At 43.0% G+C, this 27,984-nt stretch overlaps 1 protein-coding gene across 4 annotated transcripts in view; it reads right to left on the reverse strand.

Moving 5' to 3' along the window:
• asic2 (acid-sensing (proton-gated) ion channel 2) overlaps positions 1–27,984 on the reverse strand; it is a gene marked incomplete at its 5' end in the record, with an annotated part of 468,688 nt that overhangs the window by 434,725 nt on the left and 5,979 nt on the right. For all 4 annotated transcript variants that reach the window (XM_079521496.1, XM_079521495.1, XM_079521497.1 and 1 more), the window contains one exon: positions 26,505–27,125. In XM_079521496.1, coding sequence (XP_079377622.1) covers positions 26,505–27,083 — 579 coding nt within the window. The remainder of the gene's footprint in view (positions 1–26,504; positions 27,126–27,984) is intronic.

A 27,984-nucleotide genomic window follows, 5' to 3' on the forward strand; every position in this document is an offset into this window, starting at 1 on the left:
GAAGAGAAATGGTTTGCAAATTAGTAATTATTAATGAAAGATCTGCAATCCCAATAAAGTATAATGACTCGAGCAGCCCGGCGGCTAGATGTGCACATTCACAAACATTTATTCTCCTGTGCTAAGAACAACTGAAAATGAATAATTTCCCCTTCAGTCAGCCCGCAGCACTGTTTGCTTAGCGGTAACAAATATTAATTTATATTCCTGCACACTGTGGTGTGTTTGGGGCTTTTGTAATTGAACACATTTTATTATGTTAAGCTTATTAATGGCCCACAAAGGCTGAGCTGGAGTCAGCGAGCTGGCGAAAGCCCGCAACTTTGAGAAAAGCTTTCACCAGAGTAAATGATAAGCAGCACAATAACCTCGCTAATCTTTCAGCATCATTTATGCTTTGGTGATTTGCTTCAACCCTTTTTTTTAATTCAGTATTAGGGTGTTCTTATACAGGGTAAGGTATACTGTACAGTACAGTTGTTTTTGAGGGGCGCTAGCCCCTCCTATACACAGGTTTAATGTTTGTCTTTAGTTCAATATTTGTTTTGTAAACTCCATTGACAATGAAGGGAAAATTTACATCATAATGTGCCTCATTATGTCATATTGTGTCTTTGTTAATGGCGTTTAATGTTTGTGTTGGCACCGTTTGTTTTACATCACCTAATCACCACCATGAGTTAGACTTTAATATATTAGCGCCCCTCACTTCACAGGGGTGTGATTTTGTTCTGTTTCATACTTACAGACGAATACAAAACTTCACAGTAAACAAAACAACAAACAAGTATACAAGATAGTCAAATGGTTTAAGTAAACGTTTCCCTAGCCTTTCTTTCCACACCCACTTGGAACTTTGTATCCCTCTCACTTCACGATATCGGCGTATAGAATGTTTCTTGAAAAGAGTCGACTCTACAAATATCTACGTTTTCCCTTCCCCATCATACTGTATAATACACTACAGAGTAGTAGTATAAAGGGGGTGGGGGTAAAGAGGTCATCTTTCTAAGGGAGCAGTGATAATTTACCTCCCCCTTTTGGTCTCCTGACAAGTGGATTTAAAGGCCTGTTTTAAAGGAAGCCAGTGAACCACATCTTTTAAGGGATGGTGTCAGGGCATTCCATACTTGGGTGGCAGTGCTGTAGAAGGAGAATAGTTGGGTGCTGTCAACGCTCCCTCTAGTATTGTGGTTGTGTGGGTGTCGCTCACATTTTGGAGGTATTTGGTGATTTGGTCAGATATGCGGGTATTGAGGGCAAAGTCACATTGACAATCCCAATTTGAATTGCTTAAACTCGTCTTCTACCCTGAGCCTCCTAGGCTAGTAAAATGTGTGGCAAAAAGGTGGGTCATGGGCCCCAGGCCGAGAAGTAGTCAAATTAGTTTTGGTTAAGAAGCTTCAAGCAACTTGACTGGCGCAACCCCTCACCCCTGACATCCACCCTCTACTGTCATCAGCCCAGGAGATGTAAGTAGAAAGGTACAATGGGACACGAGTACACTAGCAAGGCATGCAGTAAGCAAACAACACCTCATGGAAAAAGTACAGAACAACACTTGGGTAAAAAAAGAATGAGAAAATAGGAGATGGAAATCTAGTAAAGCAATTTCCGGTGGAATAGAGAGGACACAGATTGGAGGTGAGAGGAGGATGAAGTAACGTTGGTGTGGGTCATAAGACAGATCCACAAAGAGATGGCGGTAGCAGAGAGCAAAATGTGGAACTATAGACCATGATGCAATATTTATCACCAATGAGTGAATGAGGAGAGATCAAGTATAGGGCTGTGATGCATGTATGCAAGTAGTTGCTTCTAATACATCCAGGACTTTGTCACACATTTGTTTTAGTTTTTACATAAATGCAGCATATTGCCTCGTCCTAATTCACCAGCTGTCTCTTGCCTGGCTCACAGCCAAAATGTGTCCAAATAGGCGACATAACATTTGGTTACTAATGGGCTTCCCCTCCCCCTTGTGGCAACGCAGGTTTGTTTCTCAGGAAGCCCTTGAACATAGGATGGAAGACAGTCAATAACATTAACTACTAGACAATGATCATTGTGTATTTAATAAGCGTACATTTCATATTACACTTCACATGCACTCCTGTAACTTTCACCAGAAAAAAATACATAAATATGATGTTAACGAACTCAAAACCTACAGTATGCACCACATGTTTATGTTTATTTATTATTGTCACAGCCATAAGGATCTCCCAGGTGATTTGAAAACTCTCACTGTCTCTCACCTTTAGAATGATTGAAGAATCATAAAGACTGTCATATTCTAGAGCAAGTGTTCTCAACGTTTTTGGCTGAAAATCATCTGGGGACCCCCCAAAATAAATTTGGGACCCCCCGAGAGGTCGTGACCCACAGGTTGAGGACCCCTGTTCTAGAGGACAGTAGTTTTCAGAAGAAGGCCGATATGCACCCGTTACTCAAAAGGTTGGTAACAGGTGCATAGGACAAATATGCAAATGTTCAAAAGGGGATCTCTGATAATAAAATCAAAGAAAAAGTCCCGCACACTGTCTGGAATGCAAAAAATTTGCATTTATTTATTTTTATTCAGCAATAGTGAATGGACACATGATGAAATGATGGGTGAGATCAAGACTGTGGTTCAATCCACAAGAAGTACAGTAAAAGTCTTTGACTGGTGACCGTGGAGCGAGACAGCTGAAGAGCTGAGGAAGCATCTTGAACATAATACATCACTCTAAATGTCAAGTTCCCCAGACTGTAAACACCAAGGACCTTTGAGCCGCAAGCTCATATTTGAGTTTTAATTGCCAACATAAACAAAGAGGTTTTTTCAACACGGGGAAATCAATATGTATGAAGCTTGCAGTGTGCACCGCAACCTGTGACTGGCTCCACAATGGGACTGGCTCCACAATGGGACTGGCTCCACAATGGGACTGGCTCCACAATGGGACTGGCTCCACAATGTTCTGTGACTGGCTCCACAATGGGACTGGCTCCACAATGTTCTGGGACTGGCTCCACAATGGGACTGGCTCCACAATGGGACTGGCTCCACAATGGGTGTGTTGTTTTATAATGTCATTTATATTGTAAACCGCTATGTTTAGAGAGGCTTTATTTTTGAAAGACTTAAGAACATTTATATTGAAATGCCTGATTAGAAGAGGTCACTGTGACATTTGGCCTAGTTAAGGCAGGTGTGTGAGTTTAGATGATCAGCACTCACTGGATAGTAATCAGCTGTGTGGGCTTGCAAACATCATTTTGTGTTAGAGGCAGCAGAGAGTGCACCCACTACTTCTCTGTGCAGCAATGTGAAGCTTTTCTTTCTCACCTTCTACATACCTTCACCAGGAGGCAATGCTGTAAGTTAGGACTCATATGGTTGTGTTGTATTTCATGTTGTGAACTTGTGAATGTCAATTTCATGCATAATAAGTTAATGTTAAAAAAGGATTTCATGGTAATTTTGGATTAAAAGGGATTGTATTTACAAGCTACTGTAAAATTAAGAACAGGAAAACTGAACTCATGCATGTTGTATTGTATTTTATGTTTGTTTCAGTTTTTACTCCATGACTTGTAAAGATGAAGAATCTACAGTAAAGAACAATCTTACGTCACGATTCTGTCGTTCTTTTTATGGGAAGTGGAGTTTAGCTCGCTGTTGAGCTGAAGTTCAGCATACACTTTGGCAGGAACAGCACAATGGGACTGGCTCCACAATGGGACTGGCTCCACAATGTTCTGCAACCTGTGACTGGCTCCACAATGGGACTGGCTCCACAATGGGACTGGCTCCACAATGGGACTGGCTCCACAACGGGACTGGCTCCACAACGGGACTGGCTCCACAACGGGACTGGCTCCACAACGGGACTGGCTCCACCATGGGACTGGCTCCACAATGGGACTGGCTCCACAATGGGACTGGCTCCACAATGGGACTGGCTCCACAACCGGACTGGCTCCACAACGGGACTGGCTCCACAACGGGACTGGCTCCACAACGGGACTGGCTCCACAATGGGACTGGCTCCACAATGGGACTGGCTCCACAATGTTCTGCAACTGCGCCCGCTAGAACTGGCTCACACATGTTCTCCATGGAGACATGGATGGACTTTTCTTAGTTTGGGGCCAGTTGTGGAATATATGGGATGAGAATACGCAGAAATATTATCAAGGGGTTTCGCAAATTAAGGAACCATTCCTGTTAACCCTTAGAAGGTGAATTCCGTAAATGATCAATGACGCCAATTGGCGTCTTTCTAGTTTTTGATTAATCTAAACATATTAATATGCTCCGAAGCGCTGTTTAAATTCCTGAGCTTATATTCCAACTACATTACCCAGAAAACCCGTGTCACGTGACACACGTGTATGTGTTGCCATTGGAAGCTGGTCCCACCCCCTGTAAACAGTGGGGGCAGAGGGAGTCTTCATAGTTTATTGTTTTGCCTGTTTTGCCGTCTCGCCCGAGCGATTTTCTAGCAGAAAAAGTTGAAAGCAGTACTATTTATTTGAGCGAGTTTTGTGGTAGTAGTATTGATCCATACGCGTCCCAGTCGCCTTCTCCAGGCGGAGTAGCCCTGGTCCAGTGCTTACAGCGAGACTCGCTGCTCCCTCCCTCCTTTTTTCATTGTCTCCCCATCGTCGTCCGATGAGCTATACCGGGAAACCATTGAAGAAGACGATCAACCCGGAATGTTTTGAGGTAATCTTATTGTAGAAAATGCCCTTCTATAGTGATCAGAAATCATAAGATGATCGCTACAAATAGATGCTTGGATAATTACTACTACTAGTCAGATCATGACGCCAGAATGACTCACCACGATGGCCCCCAGCCATTAGCCAGCACCAAAGGTGCTGGCTAATGGGGGGGTTGGTGCATTGGTGCTGGCTAATGGCTGGAGGGGGGGTTGGTGCAGTACAAATGTATCGTAGCAGGCATGCACGCATGGCAGTACAAGTATTTTATATTGTAGCGTGCCTTATAGGCGATCTGATCTTTAGAGTAATGTTCGCTCCTTTTATTTACTGTCTACAAAGACGGAGAACAAACATGCATCGTTTACTGAAGCAACGCGTGGTTATGATGACCTTGCTACAAGGATCGGAGGGGGGACGGGGAGTGAAGCTAACAGTAGCGTATTATATAAGATCTGTATGACGTTTCATTGACGTCTGAGCTTGCATGATAATCGCATTCATTGTATATTGTATACAATCATGATTGTACATTGTTTAGTGTGTCTCCGTGTGATGATGATGATGACGATGATGTCAGATAGCCTACGTCCCCCCCCCCCCCCCCCCCCCCAACTGGCTATTGGCCGGGCTGACTACAGCTAAATGTTTATTTTTATATATTTAGAACTGGCATCAGATGAGGAGGAGGAGGAGGAGGAGGATGATGATGATGATGATGATGAAGACGAAGAGTCAAGACTGCGATGGAGTTCTCCGACACTGAACCGGATGCATTCATTCATTTCAGTTGTTGTTGTTTTAAAATTTAGCCTACACACACACACACCGTCAAGAACAACTGGAATGCAGTGGTTTGGGGACACTGGGGAGTTTGGGGACAACTGTTTTGTATGTAGGCCTATTTATTTTCTGTAATATTTATTATAATTGTATTATGTTAGTAGTCATAAAAAATAAAAGACGCTTTTACAATGAGTTAGACCTGTCATGGCTATTTTGTTCACTATTCTGAGGTTTATGGTTTGACTAAGCGAGTTTCAACTGTGATTTACTCTGTAACGGTAGATGGTAAGAACCCAATTTTTTGTTATAATACAGTATACATTCAAGTCTATATTTTGATACATATCATGGGCACAAAGTCATATCAAAACAATGTCCTTGGATGTGTTTTTTATCAAAACTGTTTCTTCACAACAGGTTTTTGAGATACATGCATGAATAGACAAGGTACTGGTAAGACTATGTAAACATGGTATATATCAAAATGTGCGTTAGAATGTCTAATTTTACCCCAAAAAAGAATTGAGTTTATATGATGTTCCATTTCAGAGCTAGGGGGACTTTTAGCTGGATAGGTCAGATTGATCATGACTGACCATGCTATTTATAGATGGCAAAATATCTACAGTGGTACATGTGAGAAACTTTATTTTATTTTAATTGAACTAGACAACTCACCCTTTAAAATGAGATATTGCATGGCTATGTACGCCCAGCAGAAAAAAAGTTATTTAGAAAATAAAACTTCAACCGGGCATAACTTTTTTTGTTGTCCTAGAAACACTACCCAGTGTAAATGCAGGCTCTTTTAAATGGCTTCCAACACAAAAACTAAACATTTTATCAACTCAGTTCATTTTTTTCCTGGAAGCAGACAAGCCAAGCTTTCTCTGAAGGTCTTTCGTTGTCACACATTCACAACAGAGAATTTTCAATAAATCATTCAAAAACGCCATTCTGCCATAGAGAAGTCTAAAAACTATATAGAAATCCTTGAAACTCTCAAAGAGTTAAGTACAAAAGGTTTTATGATTTCGAAGACTCTATGAATATATTATATATAAGTATTAAGAAAAAGATGATGGACGTATGTTTGTATGCATGTATAATGTATGTAGGTATGTCTATATGTTAGTTTGTCTGTGTATGTGAGTCATGTATCAGTTTGTGAAAAAATGAAAAATAAAATGATTGAAAGAAAGAGGTCTTGCGCAATCATTGTTGCAACTTTTCACCCGTTTCGGATGTTATCACCCGATAATCAATTTTTTTTTCGTAATCAGCACCTTAGAAATACCCCCAGTATGTGATAATCAACATACTGGGAAATCCGGAAGAGAAACTATGGGAGCGTTTGCTTTTTGTGTCAATGACTGAGGTGTGCCGTCACTGTCTGGTGGCCTTGAGCCACGTGAGGCACCGCAGAGCGAGGCGCTAACCGAGTGAGTCGCCGTGCCGAGCGTCGCGAAGGCCACCAGACCCGACTCAGCGCCGTCCGAGATAGGCAGATAATAGTAAATATTAGAAGCCCATAGTTTCCATGCCCTGACAATAGAGTTGGAAATGACTCATGTTCAGCAGGGGGAGTCCTTGACCAGGCTATGTCTGCACCGCACCCTGCATGCGTGCAGTCCGGGTGAACACAGCCAAACACCACAATGTCTAGTATGCCAGTATGGCCATATTAGCCACATTCCGACGTCCTGATAACGGTTGATTTTGTATATTTAATACAGTGATAACGGACGAATCCGTTGCAACTTTTAGTCCAGACCTGGGCATTGTACGGCCCGCGGGCCAAATACGGCCCGCCGGCTGACTCTGACCGGCCCGCGAAAGATTACTTGATAATCAGAAAATAAAACATATTTTCTGGGTGGACTAAAACCGCATCTCTTTTATTTTGAAGCCCATGTATTCTCACAGTGCACACAATCTGCACGTCAACTGTGCACGTGAATTGCGTGTGATTAAGAACCTGTCTTCCTTCCTTCACCCCCCTCATATGCGAAAATGTCGGCTTTTTGGATTTATTGTTGACAACAACGTCGGTGAATGCAAATAGCCATGAAGCATGTAGCTCAACAACACGGTAGGCGCAGGCGCATGCTTTGATTACCAAACTTCCTCGCAGGAGGACAAGTTAAATCCCATTATGCTTCATTGCTTTATTTAACCCGCTCTAACGCGCCTCGCCAATAAAGTTAAGATGTTTTAAGATGCTGCCGTATGGCGGTGTTGCGCCCCGAATGTGGCATGCTTCTGAAGTTCAGAACGCTTGGGCGATGCGCCGTGAGCTTGTGGATTGTCCGTTGTACCACAAAGTAAATCTGGCAGAACGAACGTGCACACATCAACATACAGCGCCTTATTATTGTTTTCAGAACGTCGTTGTTTAATGGTTGTGACTCAACACTCTCTCGCTGAGTCGCTGATAGTAAGCAGCGCGCCATGGGTTGTGAAAGAGACCTCTAATGTTCTCATTGTTAAAAGAAAATGCTAGTATTTACTTTACAGGACTTGTAACTTAAACAAAAACATAGTTTTCAACTGTGAAAGAAAACGTCTCAAGCCTGCAAGTAGAAAGTAAAGAAATCACACCCATGTGAAGTGAGGGGCGCTCTTATTGTACATCATCATGATGTAAAATAGTCACTCTGCCTATAATTTGAGTCAAATGTTTCACATTTTGTTTACCATTGCTTAGCAAAACAATGCCAATTACTGCTTTTTATATAGAAATAAAATTGATATTATGCATAATTAAGTTCAGCCTTTTGGCCCGGCCCTCCAAAATATTTTCTGTTTCTCATGTGGCCCCTTGGGGAAAATAATTGCCCACCCCTGTTTTAGTCTGAACACTGCTGAGATCTTACAGAAATGTATTTTACAAGCTTTCTAAACCAAATCATTATTTCAATGATGATCAAGTGTATGTTCACGGGTTCACACCAGTACAACATATTCCCTTAAGGAACATTTCTTTTCTTAGAACTACAACTCAGCTTTCAACACCATTGTCCCAGCAAGTCTTGACACAAAGCTCAGAGACCTAGAGCAACACACCAAGCATGTGCGACTGGATACTAGACTTCCTGTCAAACCGACACCATGTGGTGAGAATGGGCACTTGGGCAGTATCACATCTGACACCCTGACTCTCAGCACACCATAAGGATGTGTGCTGCTGAGACCTCTCTACTCCCTGTACAGGCATGACCCTGACTCTCAGCACACCATAAGGATGTGTGCTGCTGAGCCCTCTCTACTCCCTGTACAGGCATGACTGCGTGATAAAAATGATTCCGATTACTTTCGGGAGATTATGAAAGCAAAAACTAAAGAGGAGATTGCACTATAATAAAAGCAATCGTGCTAAACCCTTAGGAATGGAGATTATGCAAATAAATTAAATCTTCAAAAGAGTGTTTGAAACTATTGAACATGTGTTTCCCATTTGCAGTTGAACAGCATTACATTTTGTTTAATCAAAAACATCCTTAGAATTTACATCCTTAGAATTTGATCAAATATATCAAAATATATCCTATTTTCTACATTTTGCCCTAGATATCTGTCCACATGTACCACCCCTAACACAAGAACAACACAAAACAAAACAAAAATTAACTAGTTGTTGCAGGTGGTGTCTACTCTTCAATGGAGTATTTTAGACTTTGTCTATCACCAGAAACCACAACTTCTCCAAGACAAATAAAATGTCAAAGCGTGTCGGAATGTAGCCTAATGAAAACAAAGAGTTGAGATCCGGGTGGCAAAATAATTGTCCCAGCACTACAGTATAATGAGCAGACTCTAACATTCAGCATCGAGAATAAAACTTTTTTGTCCGCAGAGAACTTGTTTTGGCAGAAAGATAAGATTCAACTTCTTTTGAAGTATGCTGCCAGTGGAAATGTCGTACCTAACAATCCAAGCTGTCTGAAGGGGCTTTGCATTCACTGCTCTGCCTCCTACTTATTATCATGCAGCATTACCAAAACAGCTCCATTACAGCACACAAGACAAGAGGGTGAAATCTTGACTTATTTTCAGGATTTGGCCTAGATGATGCTGTAGTATGGGTCTAGCATTTCAGTATAAAATGAACAAATGGAACGGCTTTAATGGCCAGTTCCCACTTGAAAAAGAGACTTTGTCTAAATGTGTTTTTACTGGTTAAATAAAGGTAAAAAGAAAAAGAGTGCTTTACCATGTTTAAGTGTTCATGGTGTATATTAGACACAACCAGCAGACCTGAGAGGTGTATATGCGGCTCATCAGTACTGGAGCTGTGAGACATACAGATGTCATCTCATAAACTAATATATTTCCATAAAGCACCAAATAAAGACCACAAATGACACCATGATCAGACGGATGATAATGAACGCTCTCCTTTTCATGGTGTTGTCCCTCTCCCTCCCATTCTACCCTGGCATGGGCCGTTTCAGGACCCTGAGAACCGTGAGGCTGCAGAACATCATCACTAACATGAAAAATAGGCATTTACCCAAATCTGTATTATACCATATCTTATAACCCACCAACATAGTAAAAATTCAATGATGACCAATGCAGAGCAAGCCACGGGTTTGTATTTGAGGAATAATAGTATATAGCTGAAATTGTAGGCTATATACACCTCTCAGGTCTGCTGGTTGTGTCGATACCCAACTATATATTTCTGTAGCTCCAGATGATCTCTGTGCCTTAGACCCGCTGTTGACCTGTCTGTCTAGCATCAAATGCTGGATGAGTGAGAACTTTCTCAAGCTAAATGAGGATAAGACAGAAGTTCTCATAATCGGTTCTAGTGAGCAGAAAGAATCGATAATAAGCAGACTTGGCAACCTGACTGTAGAAAGTAACAGTACAGTAAAGAACTTGGGGATCATTATTGATTCTGAATTGAATTTTAATTCACACATTAATCATGTTACCAAGATTGCCTTTTTTCATCTTAGAAATATTGCACGAATCAGAGCCTATTTGTCACTGGACGATGCAAAAACGCTAATCCACGCCTTTGTTTTTTCTCGGCTTGATTACTGCAATGCACTTTTTTCTGGATTGCCTAAGAAAACAACTGACAGATTACAACTTGTCCAAAATGCAGCAGCCAGAGTCTTAACTAGAACTAAGATGAGAGAACATATTACTCCAGTCTTGGCCTCATTGCACTGGCTTCCGGTTGTTTTTTAGGATTGATTTTAAAATAATTTTACTTGTTTATAAAGCCCTCAATGGTCTCGCACCTTCCTACCTACATGACTGCCTGCCGAAATATGTCCCAAACCGCCCCTAAGGTCTTCCACTGCTGACCTGCTCGCTTTGCCTAAAAAAATGGCAACTAAAAAATACGGGGAAGCAGCTTTTTGCTTCTACGGGCCGACGGCGTGGAACAAACTCCCACTGTACCTTCGACAGGCAGCCTCTGTAGACATTTTTAAAGCTCAGCTCAAGACCCACTTCTACACCCTTGCTTTTAATTGATTTATTTGTCTTTTTAAAAAAAAAATTATTCATGTCCTCACTGTATTGTTTATGCCCTGCCTTTCTTTTCTTTTTTTGTGTAAAGCACTTTGAGCTGCATTTCATGTCATGAAAGGTGCTATACAAATAAAGTTTTATTATTATTATTATTATTATTATTACTACATGTGAGGGTAGGCTACTACATGTGAGGGCCCCATAGTGGCCCAAACTTCTGGTATTCTACATTCCCACAAAACATATTGTGTCAAAACCGTCATCAACATTAATCCAACAACTTCTACAGATTCCACTCTCTTATAGAATGACTGAATTCCAAAGAGTACTGGCCTGGAATAACCTACCTTACCTGGCGGAAAAGACAACACTTTTGTTGTTCTTTTTTCACTCAATTGAATATCGTGCCATCAATTCTAACTGGCAGAAACTATTATTATTATAAGTTTGCCGACATCAATTATCTGATGTCATTTGAAATGAGTGGGCTTTTGAAATGAAGGAATCAGTATCCTGTACTACCCAAATATTCACTCAGACAAACATTAATAAAGCTGAAATTAAACGAGCAAGGTCTTTCTGTCTCTCCATCTCTCCCAAGTGGGCTCTCGGCTTTCTGGATTCAGAATTAGTGCAAATTATCACCTCATTATACTTGATGAGTTCCACTGTGAATTAGCTAATGGCCCCCACACACACACACACACACGGTTGAAGGACTAGTTGAGTGGACATTTTTGTGTCAACAAATACAACCCTAAAAGCATTCAAGTGGAAGAGTGAGTGTGTGTGTGTGTGTGTGTGTGTGTGTGTGCGTGCATACACACACACACACACACACACACACACACACACGCTCAAGTACTCACACGGTGAGTACTTGTCTGTGCATATATGCATGTTTGCGTTGTCCACGTGCTGTCTTTCTCTGAGCATTGTGTAGTTATGTAATGTGAGGCAAACGTGAATATTTTAGAGCGTGGCTTGTGCTGCCAGCTGAGAATCCAGACGCTTGCACAGTCTGCCTACCTTTATAGCCCTCATTCTCAGTCTGACACGCAGACACATATCTCTCAATGTCCATCTCATTCTCTTTACTCGATCCACACTCAGTCGCACGCCTACCACACTGTTATCATGAAGTCAGCAAAGCGTGAGATGGCACCGCTTTGGGTGTCAGGGCACCCTTCCTTCCGGCCCACTGTAACATGCAACGTGCTCATCAAAACAAAGCGTACACTCTTGCACTACTCCCTGCCTGTTTAGACCCCCTCTGTGACTAAGCTCTGTCCACATAGAAATTATCACAGCAGTCAGGATACGATGCATAGTAAAGCACATCCTCAGCTCTGCCCTCTCATCTATGGTCACTTCTGGGCTGCAAAGATCCAAGATGGGAGCATTCTATATCCATCATGGTGATCGGGGATCGAACTGGGAAGGGTTCCCATTCGGCCGCTCTACCGGCCACTCTACCCCTGAGCCACCCCCAAGGTCAACTCTACCGGCCACTCTACCCCTGAGCCACCCCCAAGGTCAACTCTACCGGCCACTCTACCCCTGAGCCACCCCCAAGGTCAACTCTACCGGCCACTCTACCCCTGAGCCACCCCCAAGGTCAACTCTACCGGCCACTCTACCGCTGAGCCATTCCCAAGGTCAACTTGCCAAACTCCAGGCTTCAACGTGGGAATCCACAAAACAATGTGTGACGTCACGTGACTCTGTCCATTTGTTCTTTTAAACTAATTATTAAGACCCGAGGCCGATTCTACAAATGCCTTACACTAAATCAGTAGTTCTCACATTTTTTCAAAAATTACAAAACATTGCAGATTTGTGCCACGCTGTGAGCTTGTATATCTGCTATTTTTGAATAGCCAACGCAAAAATCTATATTATTGACACAAATGCATGTGCATAGACATCATTTGCAAGCTGGCATATTTCACAGCCCATGATTTGTCAGTATAACTTCAGCAGTGTCAAGTGTCCACATGCATCATTGACGGTATCCACTGAATGCAACCAGCACTCACTCCAGTCCAGGCCGAGGTCAAACATTACTACTAAGGCGCTCTGTTATTTTTAAATCACCAACACCGTCATTGTCTGTGTAATGAGCTGTGAGGGAAGGCAAGGCCACATCTGACAAAACTGAATGTGAACACTACAGTGACTAGAAGGTCGGCCTGAGGGACATCAATCTTGGACAGACACCACACCATTATGGAGAAAGAAAAATGGTGGATTCAAAATAACAGTAAACATTTGAATTTGGACACAAGATATATCACACCTAATGGACAGATTTCCACGAGACTCGCAGAGTGTAAAATCAAGCGAAGATGCTTTCTTCCCACAGGGGAGCGCGGAGGGGGGACGTAAGTGTCTTTCTTTACTGGACCGGGAGGCAAAGCGGTGACCTTCTGATTACCAGACGGCCACTCTACCCACTAAGCTACGGTCATCCCTGTAGCTTAGTGGATCCACTCCCATACTTACCTTCTGGTATTTATGGACGTTCATACATTTGTAGTACTAGCAGATATCCACAATTAGCCAAAGACACTCTCAAGAGACCATCTCACTTACTGTACAAGACTGACTGCACAGTCAAATCAGTGTTAACTGTTAATGTATCCCGAGTGTACAAATCTTCAAGATTTCAATTCAAATTTGGGATTTAATTGTGTGCCTGACCCGAATATGCCACTTGACGTACTGTATGAACCAGAAGCATCAAAGAACAGCACTAAAAGAGCATTATCTTAGACAGATCTGATGCAATGCAGGGTCACCACCACCTAAATGGCACAATATTGTTCCTTCGACTGAATAGACAAGGCCGTGCTATGTGCTGCATGAGATATTGATTTATGTTTGTGTTGTTTAGTTCAGGTGTCCCCATGGAGACAGCCTTTGTGTTGGTATCGAACCTGCCCTTCTGGTAAACAACCACGGTGCTGTGTGGTTTAAAAGCAGAACATTAGGCAAAGGAGAGGAAAAGTTGGGAAGATGGGAAAGAAAGTTGGAGAGAAATACAAAACTTGGAGGAATGCATATTTTAGTCAGTTCAACTGCAATAAGAATGAGAATAAATGCTTGCCCAAGCAAGCTTTTGTAATACAGGAAAGCCACTCCACTTAATTTTGTCTCATCTATTCTAGACTATCTATAGAGTGTTGTTTGCAGCCCCGTCTAAGACAAAGGGGATGACAATAAGTGGGAAAAAAAGACTGAAAAAGGCAAGACAGAGTATGAATCCAACCTCTTAGTCCTTGCAACAAGTGAATGTGCACAATTTCCCATCATGCTGTCCTGAACACAAGCTTCATTTTGACAAAAACAAAGCACATTATTCTGACAATCATTTGGGATTCTGTCCTGCAGGGCACAAGAAACCATACCTGTTATTGAACCAAAGTTAAAAGGAATACCTTGCTTGGGCTTTCATTGCGCACCGGCTTCCGGTTGTTTTTAGGATTGATTTTAAAATTATTTTACTTGTTTATAAAGCTCTCAATGGTCTCGCACCTTCCTACCTACATGACTGCCTGCCGAAATATGTCCCAAACCGCCCCCTAAGGTCTTCCACTGCTGGCCTGCTCGCTTTGCCTAAAAAAATGGCAACTAAAAAATACGGCGAAGCAGCTTTTTGCTTCTACGGGCCGACGGCGTGGAACAAACTCCCACTGTACCTTCGACAGGCAGCCTCTGTAGACATTTTTAAAGCTCAGCTCAAGACCCACTTCTACACCCTTGCTTTTAATTGATTTATTTGTCTTTTTAAAAAAAAAATGTTATTCATGTCCTCACTGTATTGTTTATGCCCTGCCTTTCTTTTCTTTTTTTGTGTAAAGCACTTTGAGCTGCATTTCATGTCATGAAAGGTGCTATACAAATAAAGTTATTATTATTAATATTATTAATATTATTAATAATAATAATAATAATAATAATAATAATAATAAATCTATGAATGCACCAAGTCTCTGTGTGTGTACGTACGTCTGTAATCCACGTATCTCGAGAACCGTTCTACCCATCGACTTCAAATTCGACACACTCGTTCCACGTCCTGGCTATGCAATAACCGTTCCACCCATCTGTCTGTGTCACTTTTTTGCCCATATATGGTGCTGGTTCTGGACAACCGGCTATCCGACGGACTTGACACAGCGCACTGCACTCCCTGTGGGGGTGTGGAACGAGTGTGTCGAATATGAAGTCGATGGGTTGAAGGTTCTCGAGTTACGTGGATTACAGACGTAGGTACGTACACAGAGAGTTGGTGCATTTATAGATTTATTATTATTATTATAATCTTTATTTATATAGCACCTTCCATGACATAAATGCTTTACAGAGCAATAAAGAGAAAAGCAAAACCATAACATCGCATTAAAACAATGCCCTGTATGACATCAACACTAATACAAAAGTAAGCTCATTCTTATAGTTCCTCTGTGAAGCACTTTGACGGACATTCTTTTGACAAATGATGTTAACTGTACTATATCAAAGTAAATAAAATCACGATGATTGAATTCTTGACTGCAATAATGATTGATTGAATAATTACTGATTGACTGCAAATTATGTATTGTCCTGAATGTATATGCATTTACCTGAGCAAATGATTTTCCCTTGTGGATAATAAAGACTAATCTAATCTAATCTAATCTAACAACAGGAATTTGTTTTGATGAAATGTCAAAGAACAATTACCGGTAATTGTCTAGACTAGTACAATGTGGACAAATGCTTGATGAGTAACAAAATATAGCCAAACATAACCATGAGTAATTTATAACTTTCAGTTCAGACAGAGAAGAGACTATTGATGTACATTTTGCATGGGCTAACCCAACACCAGCCAGAGTCTTGATGACACTGTTCAGCGCTGATGAAGTCTTAATGCCGAAATGCATACGTTGTTCTATCTGGTATTCCCTTTTCTTGCTACATACCTGCCAACATTCTCAATTTTCATGGGAGACTTCATATTTCTAACCCTTCACCTGCTTGCTTAAGCAAGAAGCACTACATTTCAGTTCACTTGGTGCGAGACTTTCTAACCTCTAATACATGATCTAACAGCTAGCAGGAGTGCACTTATGTATTATTATTATTATCTGTGGACAGTGCAAACGTTCTATGTGTCTCTGTGACGAATTGCAAAACAGTGGGGCTTGTTTGGGCTTGTTTTTACAGGCTGCTGCTGCTCTGTTCACAATCACGACAGGTACCGTCACAACTGCTGTACATTGCCCCGCTGTGCTGATTGTAAGCCAAAAACTGTCTGTTTGAGGTATTTGTACCGGCGAACGCGCGGGGGGGGGGGGGGGGGGGGGCAGTGGTTGGTTGGGTGGGGTGCTGTCGGGGGCACTCGCTGATCAGCCTGCGTCGGAGCCCACTGACATCTAGTTACGCGTCTGTCTCTAGCTATTAGAGAGTCAGTTGTGTAAAACCAGTAAATACGGTTCAGATCAATCAGTTGGAGAATATAGCCATGTCTCTGCCTCTGGTTTACGAAAAATACATAGATACGTCCCTGCAAAGATCTGAATCTCACTGATGAATTAAGTTGCACTTCTTGTATCTGACGTTTTAAATTAAAATCCCTCTAGTGTTTCATACTAGATTTTTACCTTGTCATATTTTATTTTCTCCTGAAAACACGAGTGCATTTAACCTTCATGAACTCCACTTTACTTGCACTTCTTTTGGATTTCTAAATTTTGAATTTCTATACGTGGTTGGATTATCACCGAGATCACATACAAAGTGAACATCACAGAGGTCACAACATACAAAGTGAACATCACAGAGGTCACAACATACAAAGTGAACATCACAGAGGTCACAACATACAAAGTGAACATCACAGAGGTCACAACATACAAAGTGAACATCTACAAACATTGGTTAACTGCATGCATGAGCTACAGTATCACTGACATACAGACACTCATGCACTCAGGAAGAAATCCACAGACAATGTACTCAAGTTGACTGCACCATCATATAGCACAAATACACAAAATAGATGCCTTTCAGCATGCTCAAAGCAATACACAATGGTCTCACACACAATCTATCTCTTCCTCCCAGGGCCATGATGACATACATCTTGTGGCAGGCTGCTGAGGTAATGGGCCATATACCTATTCTCCCTCTCACCTCTCTCTCCTCCTGCTGGCATGAATGCCAACTCCAGTGGCGTCTCTCCCCATGACTTGACATCTCCTCTTCCCTCTCCCTGACTGATGAGGCCCTCACTCCAGCGCGTGCACACGCACATGCACATGCACAACATGCACATGCACATGCACACAATATGAATTCACCTTTCAAATGGAAAGACATGTACTGTTATGTAGCCTTCCCAATCGCAGAACAACAGTTGTTCAGTGCGACTGTGACGGTGATAGAGCACCGTTGTTGTGGCCATGCAATAATTAGCTATTCGAGTGATAAGACCACAAGTTAGATGTAGAGGATAATTGCGGTTTCAGTAAATAGCCAGCACCATTATATATTTGCACTGCTGTTCTAACATGGCTTTTGTCAGGCTGCACTGACAAGTGGCTAATTACCATCGGTGTGATAAAGAGGCCATGGTCTCTGGGTGTTATCAGCTCTCTCATTAATACTGACTGTGATAGGGTACACTCTCAAAGAACAAATATCTGGGCCAGGGGTTTAGTGGAGCACAAGGCCAGTGCTGGATGGGTAAATTAACTGATTCACTTTGGCAGACAATGATGTAGGGCAGGCTGTCAGTGTGACCAATCAGGATTTAACCATGGTTAGAATTACACCCACTGTGGTGGGTGTTGCGATAAAAAAGTAAGCAAGAACATGTCAAGTGCAGTAATGTCAAGTGCATTCCCACGGGTTTCCTGCGAGACATGTGAGAGCCAGAGTAATTGGGTGAAGCGCAGGTCTATATGCCACCGTTTGGATCGGGTTGTCATCCAGTCAATGGCAGGCAGGAGCGGGATAGACAAAATATATGAAATTAAAATAAATAACAGACAATCTGGGGAAAGTGTGGTTTGCGACTACTGCAGTGGCCGATGCGGCATGGGAATGGTATCAGTGTTGGGCCCACATGAACACGCCTTGCCATTCTAGTCAGGATGGTGCGATCATGACTCTGGTCTTACTTGGCACCCGGGGCAAAGTTTCTTAGAGAGAAAAAGATGAATCACTTTTATTAGTTCATTTGGGAAGTCACCCTGATGCCATAAAACACACTGCACGTGTCTGCAGCGAGGTGCAACAGTTAATCGAACTAATAGATTAAATCGATTGAAAAAACAAAAACAAAAATCAATATTTAGGCATGTCATACTGTAGGTGAAAACTTTCAAAATATTCAAAAACATGAACAGTGACAATAGAGCTACAAGCTCACAATGCGTGGCATTGTGATTAATCACAGATAAAATAATTGATTAGTTGAAATATTCTACAAAATAATAAATATACTGTATATAATATACTGTACATAATGTACTGTATGTTGAACGCTCTTCTCAAGTATTTGGATACACACCGCCTTGCGTGTGCAGTGCTGCTTCATGGTGTGGCTGCTACAGCTGCACAGCGATCTAGAGATTTGATGTGGAGCCTATTGTTTTGCATGCTACAGTATGATATGTGATGGGAGTTCATATACCAGTTGACAACGGTTGCTAAGCTAGCATTGGACAATCGCTATCGTCCTTTTGAACGGTATATTTGCACTGCGAGAGCCAAATAAATGTCATGGATTTTGGAGGACTTGATTGAGCTCACCAATTGGTCAAGGATGGAGTTCAAACCGGCAAAATCCAGAAGCCTAGTACTGATGAGGGGGCGTGTCCAGGACCGGTTTCGGTTCAAGATTGGAGAGAACATCATCCCAACTGTCCAAGAGAAACCTGTGAAGTGCTTGGGGAAGTGGCACAGAGCTGACAAGTATAAAGCCTGGGGTTACCAACATGGGTTTCTCCCCAGACTGCTCTGGCCACTTCTGGTTTATGAGGTACCTGTCTCCACCGTTGAGGGGCTGGAGAGGAAGCTGAACACCTACTTGAGGAGATGGCTGGGCGTCCCAAGAAGCTTATGCTCCATTGGCCTGTACAGCACAGGCAGCAAGCTATAGCTGCCAATAACATCTGTGGTGGAAGAGTACAAGGCGACAAAAACACGCCAGGCCATGATGCTACGAGACAGCAAAGATGAGAGAGTACGTGAGGCAGGCATTGTTGTCAGGACAGGCCGAAAGTGGTCAGCCAGCAGAGCACTGAAGGAGGCTGAAGTTCGACTGCATCATGCCGACATCGTTGGTAGTATGTGCACTTTTGAGAAGGCCTACTTGCCGATACAGAGAACCGACACACAAGTACTTTTAATATTACTGCAGTTATTAGCTATTCAAAATGGATGGATGGTTATTAAAAAGCCATTTTCTAATTACCACAATAATGAAACTGCTGGTTTTGAAGATGCTGTCCATACTGTTGGTTTGGTAGTACCGGCTAATCTGTTAACACACCATATGATGTGGCATAAACTTTGCCTGATTTACAAGCTCTTCCGCAATATGTGAATGATCCAAGGACCTCAGAAGCCAGAAATCACGTGATCACAACATTTGCAAGACCGTTTAGTTTAATATTAAGATTAAGATTTTTGGCAAAAACAAGATACATTAAACTGCCAATCACTATGGAATAGACACCTTCTTTTCCTCTGTCTTTTGCGACACTCAGTGTGAATCGTCCTGGAGCGAAATATTCTGTGACTCTAGAAAGGTTAATAAAAGATGCCTGACTATCATGCTGTGCACCGCCTGTGTGTAACTGGAATTTATGACAATGAGCGGCCAAGAGCCAATTTTGGCCGATCAGCCCAAAAATCAACAAGATCATTTAACGTTAGAGTTGTCCCGATACAATTTTTTTCAGGCAGAGTACGAGTACTTAATTTTTAGTAATCAACGATACCGAGTACAGATACGAGTACTTACTTTTTGTTGAGTAACCACTTATTTGACCCCCTTTTTCTCCTAGATGCAGATGGTAAATAGTAAATGGTGCATTTATATAGCGCCTTTATCCAAGGCGCTTTACATAGATTGTGCATTACATTCACCCATTCACACACCGATTGCGGCGGAAGCCATGCAAGGTACCAACCAGCACATCGGGAGCAATTTGGGGTTCAGTGTCTTGCCCAAGGACACTTCGACATGTAGACAGGAGGAGCCGGGATTCGAACCGCCGACCCATGGATCATTGGACGACCTGCTCTACCTCCTGAGCCACAGCCGATCTACACTTGTCAGTTGTCATTTATGTTTGACTGGCTGTTTTGGGCGATTTTCTGCAGTGTTGGGTCAGACTTGCTCCGGTTGCATTAGTTCAGCCTAGTGTCAATTGGATGTTTTGGTACTCGGGTCAAAGTATCAGGGCCTGTTCCGAGTACAGAGTAAGAGCACTTGAGGGACGTATCGGCCCGAATAACCGAGTATCGGTACAACTCTACATACTGTACACACAGAACTGGACACAGGGTTCCTCATCACAACACATCTCAACTGTTTTCTGTCACAGTCTGGTCCCTGCTCTCTGTGGGAGCTGCACCATGCAGTAAATCAGCATCAGCATCCATTACAGTGATTACAGTTTGAATGTATTAGGCCACATAGCCCCATTTGATATGATCTTTATCTCTGGGACCCCAAACTACACAGAAAAATCATTTTATCTAGTTCATTTATTTAGTGTAAATCTGAGCGTGTACAATTTGTTTCCATTTGTACACTCTCAGAGTTACAAACCTGTAATGATTGATAGTTTTGTTCCCAACTATCAATATTTTTTCCGTGGAACAACTGGACCACTCAAGGACCCCTTGGAGTCCCTGCACCCCACACTGAGAACCACTGGGGAACAACTGGAACACTCAAGGACCCCTTGGAGTCCCTGCACCCCACATTGAGAACCACTGGGGAACAACTGGACCACTCAAGGACCCCTTGGAGTCCCTGCACCCCACATTGAGAACCACTGGGGAACAACTGGACCACTCAAGGACCCCTTGGAGTCCCTGCACCCCACATTGAGAACCACTGGGGAACAACTGGAACACTCAAGGACCCCTTGGAGTCCCTGCACCCCACACTGAGAACCACTGGGGAACAACTGGAACACTCAAGGACCCCTTGGAGTCCCTGCACCCCACATTGAGAACCACTGGGGAACCACTGGAACACTCAAGGACCCCTTGGAGTCCCTGCACCCCACATTGAGAACCACTGGGGAACAACTGGAACACTCAAGGACCCCTTGGAGTCCCTGCACCCCACATTGAGAACCACTGCAACAGACGGTGAATAGATTACAATTCAACAACAACAAAGAAGCTTTTGGCTGTCCAACAACAGCCAATCTGTGTGATTGTCTAGACTGAATTCAGATTCAGCAACAATAGCTACTATTTTGGTGTCATTGAATGCAATAAATGGGCAAAAACACGTATTCAAGGTAAATGTTAGGATGTCCGGCATAAATAAATTGAAAAATAAGATTAATCTTGCCATTAGGGCGCTCTAAAAGATGCACCTGACCCCCCCCCCCCCCCCCCACACACACACACACACACACACACACACACACACACACACAGGTTCCGAAATGGAATCTGCACACTACTGACATTTCACTTGCAGTACTGTGCTCCAGTTCCATCAGTCAAATCTTACTGACTTCTATGTTCCTACAAGCTTCCCAGCGGTCATTCATCACAATGTCACTCCCATGCTGACTCTGGTCTCTTGCGTGTCATCATGGTAATGTATTGAATGCGTGTGTATGCATTCACACATGTAGCATGGCCCTGTGTGATAATGGATGTACATTGCATATGTACTGGTGTGCTCATGCATACGGTGTGTGCATGCTTCTTCTGTCTCCTTGTGGCAAATGCAGATGGGTTAATACATCGGCGATTGAATGGGTGAGCAACAATTATTTATTTGGGGGGGGGGGGGGGTCGTAGTGAGTGATTCATGCAGACGATTTGCAGGCTTTGCAACAAAGTTGTACGGGTGAAAGAGTCTTAAACTACTAATACGGACATTTGTTTGTCTTAATGAAATTGAGGACAGTGTTTCTTGGCCTGGCGGAGACAATGAACTAACATGATCCTGTTTTGTAAAGGTTTTACACAACAGTCAATATGCATGTGCCTGTTTTCACCTTAATGATGGGGATGGTCTCTTCTCACCCCTGGCTAGGAGTGATGATGGTAACTGGAGTAACATTCAAGATGAGCCGCCCGTTCACATAAAGCACGATATCTTATAACGGTAGTTATGCGAGCAACGTTCTGTAAACATTGGCAACAAACATGCACCAGCCCACACAGAGCAGGGAGAGAGTGAGAGATCTCCATGGTGCTAAAATACACAGGAGATATGGATAATCTCACTGTGATTATTAATTATAAGGACATGAGACAGTTGTATCCGAGGTAATGCAGCTACCAGCTAGCGTTATTTATTTATTCATAATCGTCTCCTCATCTCCCTTAAAACATAATTTCAGAGGATGAATGAGACAGATTTCATCCTAGATGTCCTTCCAAGGCTGCGATTCAGTCATACATAAAATTGCTCCATTGTAGTTGTGATGTGGACTGTGCCATCCACTTCAATTCCACTTCCACATTTTTATAGTTATTGTTATAGTAATTCTCGACAATACTCTTTCCCTCTACGTTTGAGTGACTGCAGCTTCTTGCAGCAGTGAAGTGCTGCTTTAACTACTCTCATGGATGCAATGTTTTGGTGAGCAGGCCAGGCATATGGAGTATGGAGATGAAGGGTGTCAGATACATGGAAAAGAGATGACAGACTGGTTTGTAATTTAGGATTCAAAATTCACTTGTGCTCCAGCGCCCCATAGGCGGATATGCCGCTCCACCAGAAACATCTCTAAATGCACAGTAGGAGCATAATTTATTCACTGATAAATAGCCCAAACTGTACATACTGCACTGCTGCGTTCACATCTATGCTTCACTGCTGCATTCACAGCTACGCTTCTATCTGCATACTCTCTCCCTCACCATCACACATGCCTCCATCCCTGCACACAACCCGCACACCTTCTTGGACTGACCATTTGAGAGTCTACCATCATCCTCCCCCAACATCACCCAACTCTACCAAGCATTTTTCTTTGGGAGAGAGTTAAGACAAATGATGGTGTCCCAAGTCAACAGAGAAAGAGAGATGGAGGTTGTTTGGCGAGAGAGAGAGAAATGGTGTCGTTCTTGCACACATCTAGCATGCAACAAAAGAAAAGCCATTTCAAATGCGTTCACACATGAAGGTAAATAGAGAGTTTGATAAGGTGATGGGCGGTGTCTGGGTATAGTAGACACACACATTAGCTACTCCCGTAAATATAACAGTGTGAGGGAGATAAGCGAGGATCAAATTCAATCATTCTTTTTCTTCCTTCCACAGAACATGACAGATATATTGAATTTCTTGACATGCGGCAACTATAGCTACAACCTACTTCAAAATGAGCCGTCCTCCGGCTCCGAGCTGGAAATACAACGTTGGTCTCTATGTACCAGTGGACTCTGCGCAGGGAAGCGCAGGTGTTGCTCATTGTCTACAATTACTAAAGGAGACGTTTATGTTTTATTTTGCTTATGAGCCATTTCATGGAAGTTCGATCAGTGAATACTTTTCCAACTCAAACACTAATAAAAAGTAAAATGAATGGATTTCAGTTAACTACTGTATCTCTCTCTCCGGAGGAGGGGAGGCTCCACTCGTCTGCAACAATAGAAACGTATCAACACGTCCACGTACAGTAAATTCACTGTATTGTACAGCTACAATCACACATTGAGCCGTTTTGGGCTCAATCTCATATTACCCGGACTTAACTAAAAGGTCATGCTAGCATAAACATAACAGACAGACAGACAGACAGACAGACAGACAGACAGACAGACAGACAGACAGACAGACAGACAGACAGACAGACAGACAGACAGACGAGAAGTCAGCAAAGCAACAGGCAGACGGCAAAAAGAAGGGAGCCTGCTTGTAGCTGCTTTGTTGACATGATTATCTCACACTGTGGGTCAAAGGCAGGTCACACAGCATACAAGGGGTCAATGAGGGGAGTCAATTAGAGAGTCACAACACAGGAGTGTAGCCTCTCTATGCACTTTACAGAAAGCAACTGGGCGAACGCAAAAGTGATTAGATGCTCTGACAGAGAACACCAAAGTGAGCGCTCAGGTGTGAGTTTATGTATGGCTGAGTGCATGGGTTGCCCCAGGGGGGCATCCCCTTCACTGGAACATGAAATCACTGAAACCCTCACGTCATCAATCCACTATTTGTTAATCCAATTAGGGATGTAAATAGTTAATCGTTAATCGATTAATTGCCGTTAAGAAATTAGTCTGTTAAACGTAACACTTAATAACTAATCGTAATTCATCTAAAATTATGCGGTTCTATCATTGGGTGGTTTTCTGTGAATGTAATGCTGTCTGCGCGCGGGCCGAGGAACGCACATACAAAGATGCCATTGCCTGGCCCTGTATCGCCAATGGTCAAATAAATATTTGATTAAGGAATATAATATGACTTTTGTATTATTTCTGTGTATCAGAAATATGTAGATTTGTATGTTAGACACTGACGGAAATTAAGATTCTCAGATTCTTTACGAAAACGCTGCTTATCAACTAACCGGTTGATAAGCAACTAAACTAACTAATCGATAAGCTTATCAAAGCGTATCAAAACGTAAACGTAATCCTAAATCCAATTAAGCGTTTTCAGCAGTTAAGGCCATCTCAAGATGAAACATGAAGATATCAACCCATCTGGATTAGAAACACTAAAGGCAAAGATGCTTTAATGCATTAGATAAGGAGTTTTCAGCCTTCTGGTTGAGAGTCATACTAGTGTAGTGTGTATAGTGCATCCCCGTTTTGGGTATGTAGTTATAGGCTAAACTTTCTAAGGATTTTCAAAAATGTAAAAGAATAGGAGATCTACAGTCTCACAGTGCATCACAATGATATGTGTTGTGAGTTTATAGATTGGCTATTTCCGCAATTCTGTGTACAAGTAGCCTATACAGGGATTAAGTGGTTAATGACATAAAATGTCGATTTCCTTAAACCAAACAGCTCAATAAAGCAGATCAAATCTTTGCAGTATTTACAGTACATATGCAGCATGCTTGTGGTCATCAGAACCCTTAACACCTGACTGTCATGGCTGCAAAACTGTGCTTTGCTGGATATTAGCTGCAATCCGTGGACAACCTTTTGCAGCAGCCTATGGTAGATTACTACTATGGCATGTATTAGCATACCCTTGCGTAGCGATACTAATATCACTGCATGGATATTAGTCTCGTCCCTCTCAGCATTGTAATGTAATGGCATGTATTAGTACTGGCCTGGGCACGTGCTCCTGCCTCCCTCCGTCTATAGGTTTGTCATACGATACAGTGACTTTGCTAGGCATCTTTCATAATTCTTTTTTTTTTTACCAACCAACCATTGTTGGAGGAGCAGATTATTGATCACTTGCCAAGATTAGCAGCAGAGTAAGTACAGCAGACGTGTTACAAATCTAATATAACACCACAATACTGAAACAATGAGGAAAAATTGCAAATGAAATCCACACACCTCCCAAATTAGTTTCCTTGACATTTTGGGGTATATGCCTTCTTCAGAACAGAATAAATGAATTAGGTACACTTCTCAGGCAACGTACAGTATCAGCACATGATGGCTGGTGGCAATTCCACACTATTCAAAGCTACGGCTGGTGTTTTATCTCCACTCACCAGTTAGCAAGTAGCCAAGGATCATTTGGAGATCCTGATCAGTTTATATAAAATGTGGGCTGGTAATAATAAAAGTTGCTGGTGAATCTTGTAATCTGTCCTATAGATTGTTTCCTTGGTTAGAAGCATAATACATAATGTCAGAGGTGTGTTCAATATACTGTAGACCTGTTGCAGAAAGTGTCGTGACACAACATGCCAATGCGTGTCGGGGTTACCGGTGCCGAGTATAATAAAATGTATTTATAGGGTTGACAACGAGTAAACGACAGACAGTCTGCTTAAGGCACAGACATATTATACAAGCTGTGCACATGGGTCCAAGACTCCCAAAGGAAACACAGCAGGGAACTCTCACAGCACAACAGCGTAGGAGGGGAAAAGCATCTATCAGCACACACTAAATTATGTAACCAGCAGAAAACGCACAGAGGAATAAGGACAAGAACCCAGACAGACACCTTGGCTTATAGCCTTATGCCACCAAAAATAAATCAATCAAGCAAACGCAATCACACAACGAAGAATAATGAGGCTCTCACTCTTTTGAATTTGGAGGCTCTGCAGGATTGCCGAAATGTTAAGCAAGGTGAGCGATAGTGTACTCACGGTTCTGAAGTCGCTGTGGCTACATTCCTGGCCTTGATAACGACAGTACAGCATCATGTCCTTCAAGTCGTGTCCAACCCGCTCAATGAACTCCTTCATGCTGAAGGCCTTGGGTTTATAGGCGGTGAAGTTGGCCTTGTCCTGAAGGAAGGCCAGCACGTCGGGCTCGGCCAGGTGAGGCTGGGGGATGGCCAGGTGGACGTCGAGCAGGGCCAGCAGCTCTCCGGCGTGGTACAGGTCGTTGCGCGTCAGCTGGCTGAAGCGATACGCGTTGAGATTGCAAACGGTGACGACGGGGAACACAAGGCTGCCCGACACCACCGCGTCCATGCTGGTCACATGGGGGTAAGACAGGAAGTAGGCCAGGCACTCTGCACTCTCCAGGGCCAACAGTCCCAGGCAGGTCAACAGAGCGGCCGCCCAGAGCAGCCGCCGGGCAGTAGGCTGACCGTAAGGAAAGATGAAGCGCAGACCGTGGAGTGTGCTGGTGTGAGCGAAGGCCTGCCAGGAGGTGGGTTGCAGACTGGAGGTCTCGTGGCTCCCCTCACTGCCACAACTCTCCTTCAGATCCATCATCATCAGCCCTCCAGCCCCTGTACCAGGGAGCCTCCGTAGTCACACCTGCATAGAGAGAGAGAGAGAGACGGATGAAAGACGGATGTCAATGAATGCCCTACATACAGTATATGCAACAGAGATGGCCAGCATGCCTGGCTGTATGGATAACTTTCACACCAAGTAGAGCGAGCAGGAGAGAAAGAGAGACAGTAAAACAGAGGGACAATGTGAGAGATAGGGAATAGACAGATTCAGACACAGAAATACACTGACACCATTTTACTGTGTGTTATACCACTTTAAGTTAACAGTTAACCGAGATAATTATAAAACGAAACAGCAATGCCAGGAGAGATATGCTCCCTCATGGCATCCCTCTCCTCCAGTCCCCACCCCCCACTTTCTCAATCCCTCCCTTCAGTGAAGAGTCACTGTGGATGCCAGCGTGACTGTGGCTTCCAACTACATGCCCTGCTTGCCCCAACACACACAATCTCACACACACAGTCACACAGACACACACACGTCATGTCCCTCCTGTTGCCCCCCAAACCCTTGCTGTGTTTGTTTTCGTTGACAAAATCCCAGAGGTAGTTAGGTCCAATGTGACACAGGAAGCAAACGAGTCACTCAAGCCAATCAAAGCTGTCTCTGTTTATATCAATGCCCCTGCTTTGCACTCAGTCACAGTCAAAAGCACAACTCAAACACGCGCGCACACACACACACACACACACACACACACACACACACACACACACACACACACACGCTTGGTCGCATGCACGCACTTCCAGATTTCAGGATCTCCCTGCCCAGTTACTGACAAGCCTAAGCACCTCTCGTTCAGCGTAGCGAGATGACATCCAGCCAGTGCGAGGTCTGAGAGAGTGTGTGTGTATGTGTGTGAACGAGCGTGAGA

Source organism: Electrona antarctica, assembly GCF_951216825.1.
Source record: "Electrona antarctica genome assembly, chromosome: 14".
Classification (NCBI taxonomy): domain Eukaryota; kingdom Metazoa; phylum Chordata; class Actinopteri; order Myctophiformes; family Myctophidae; genus Electrona; species Electrona antarctica.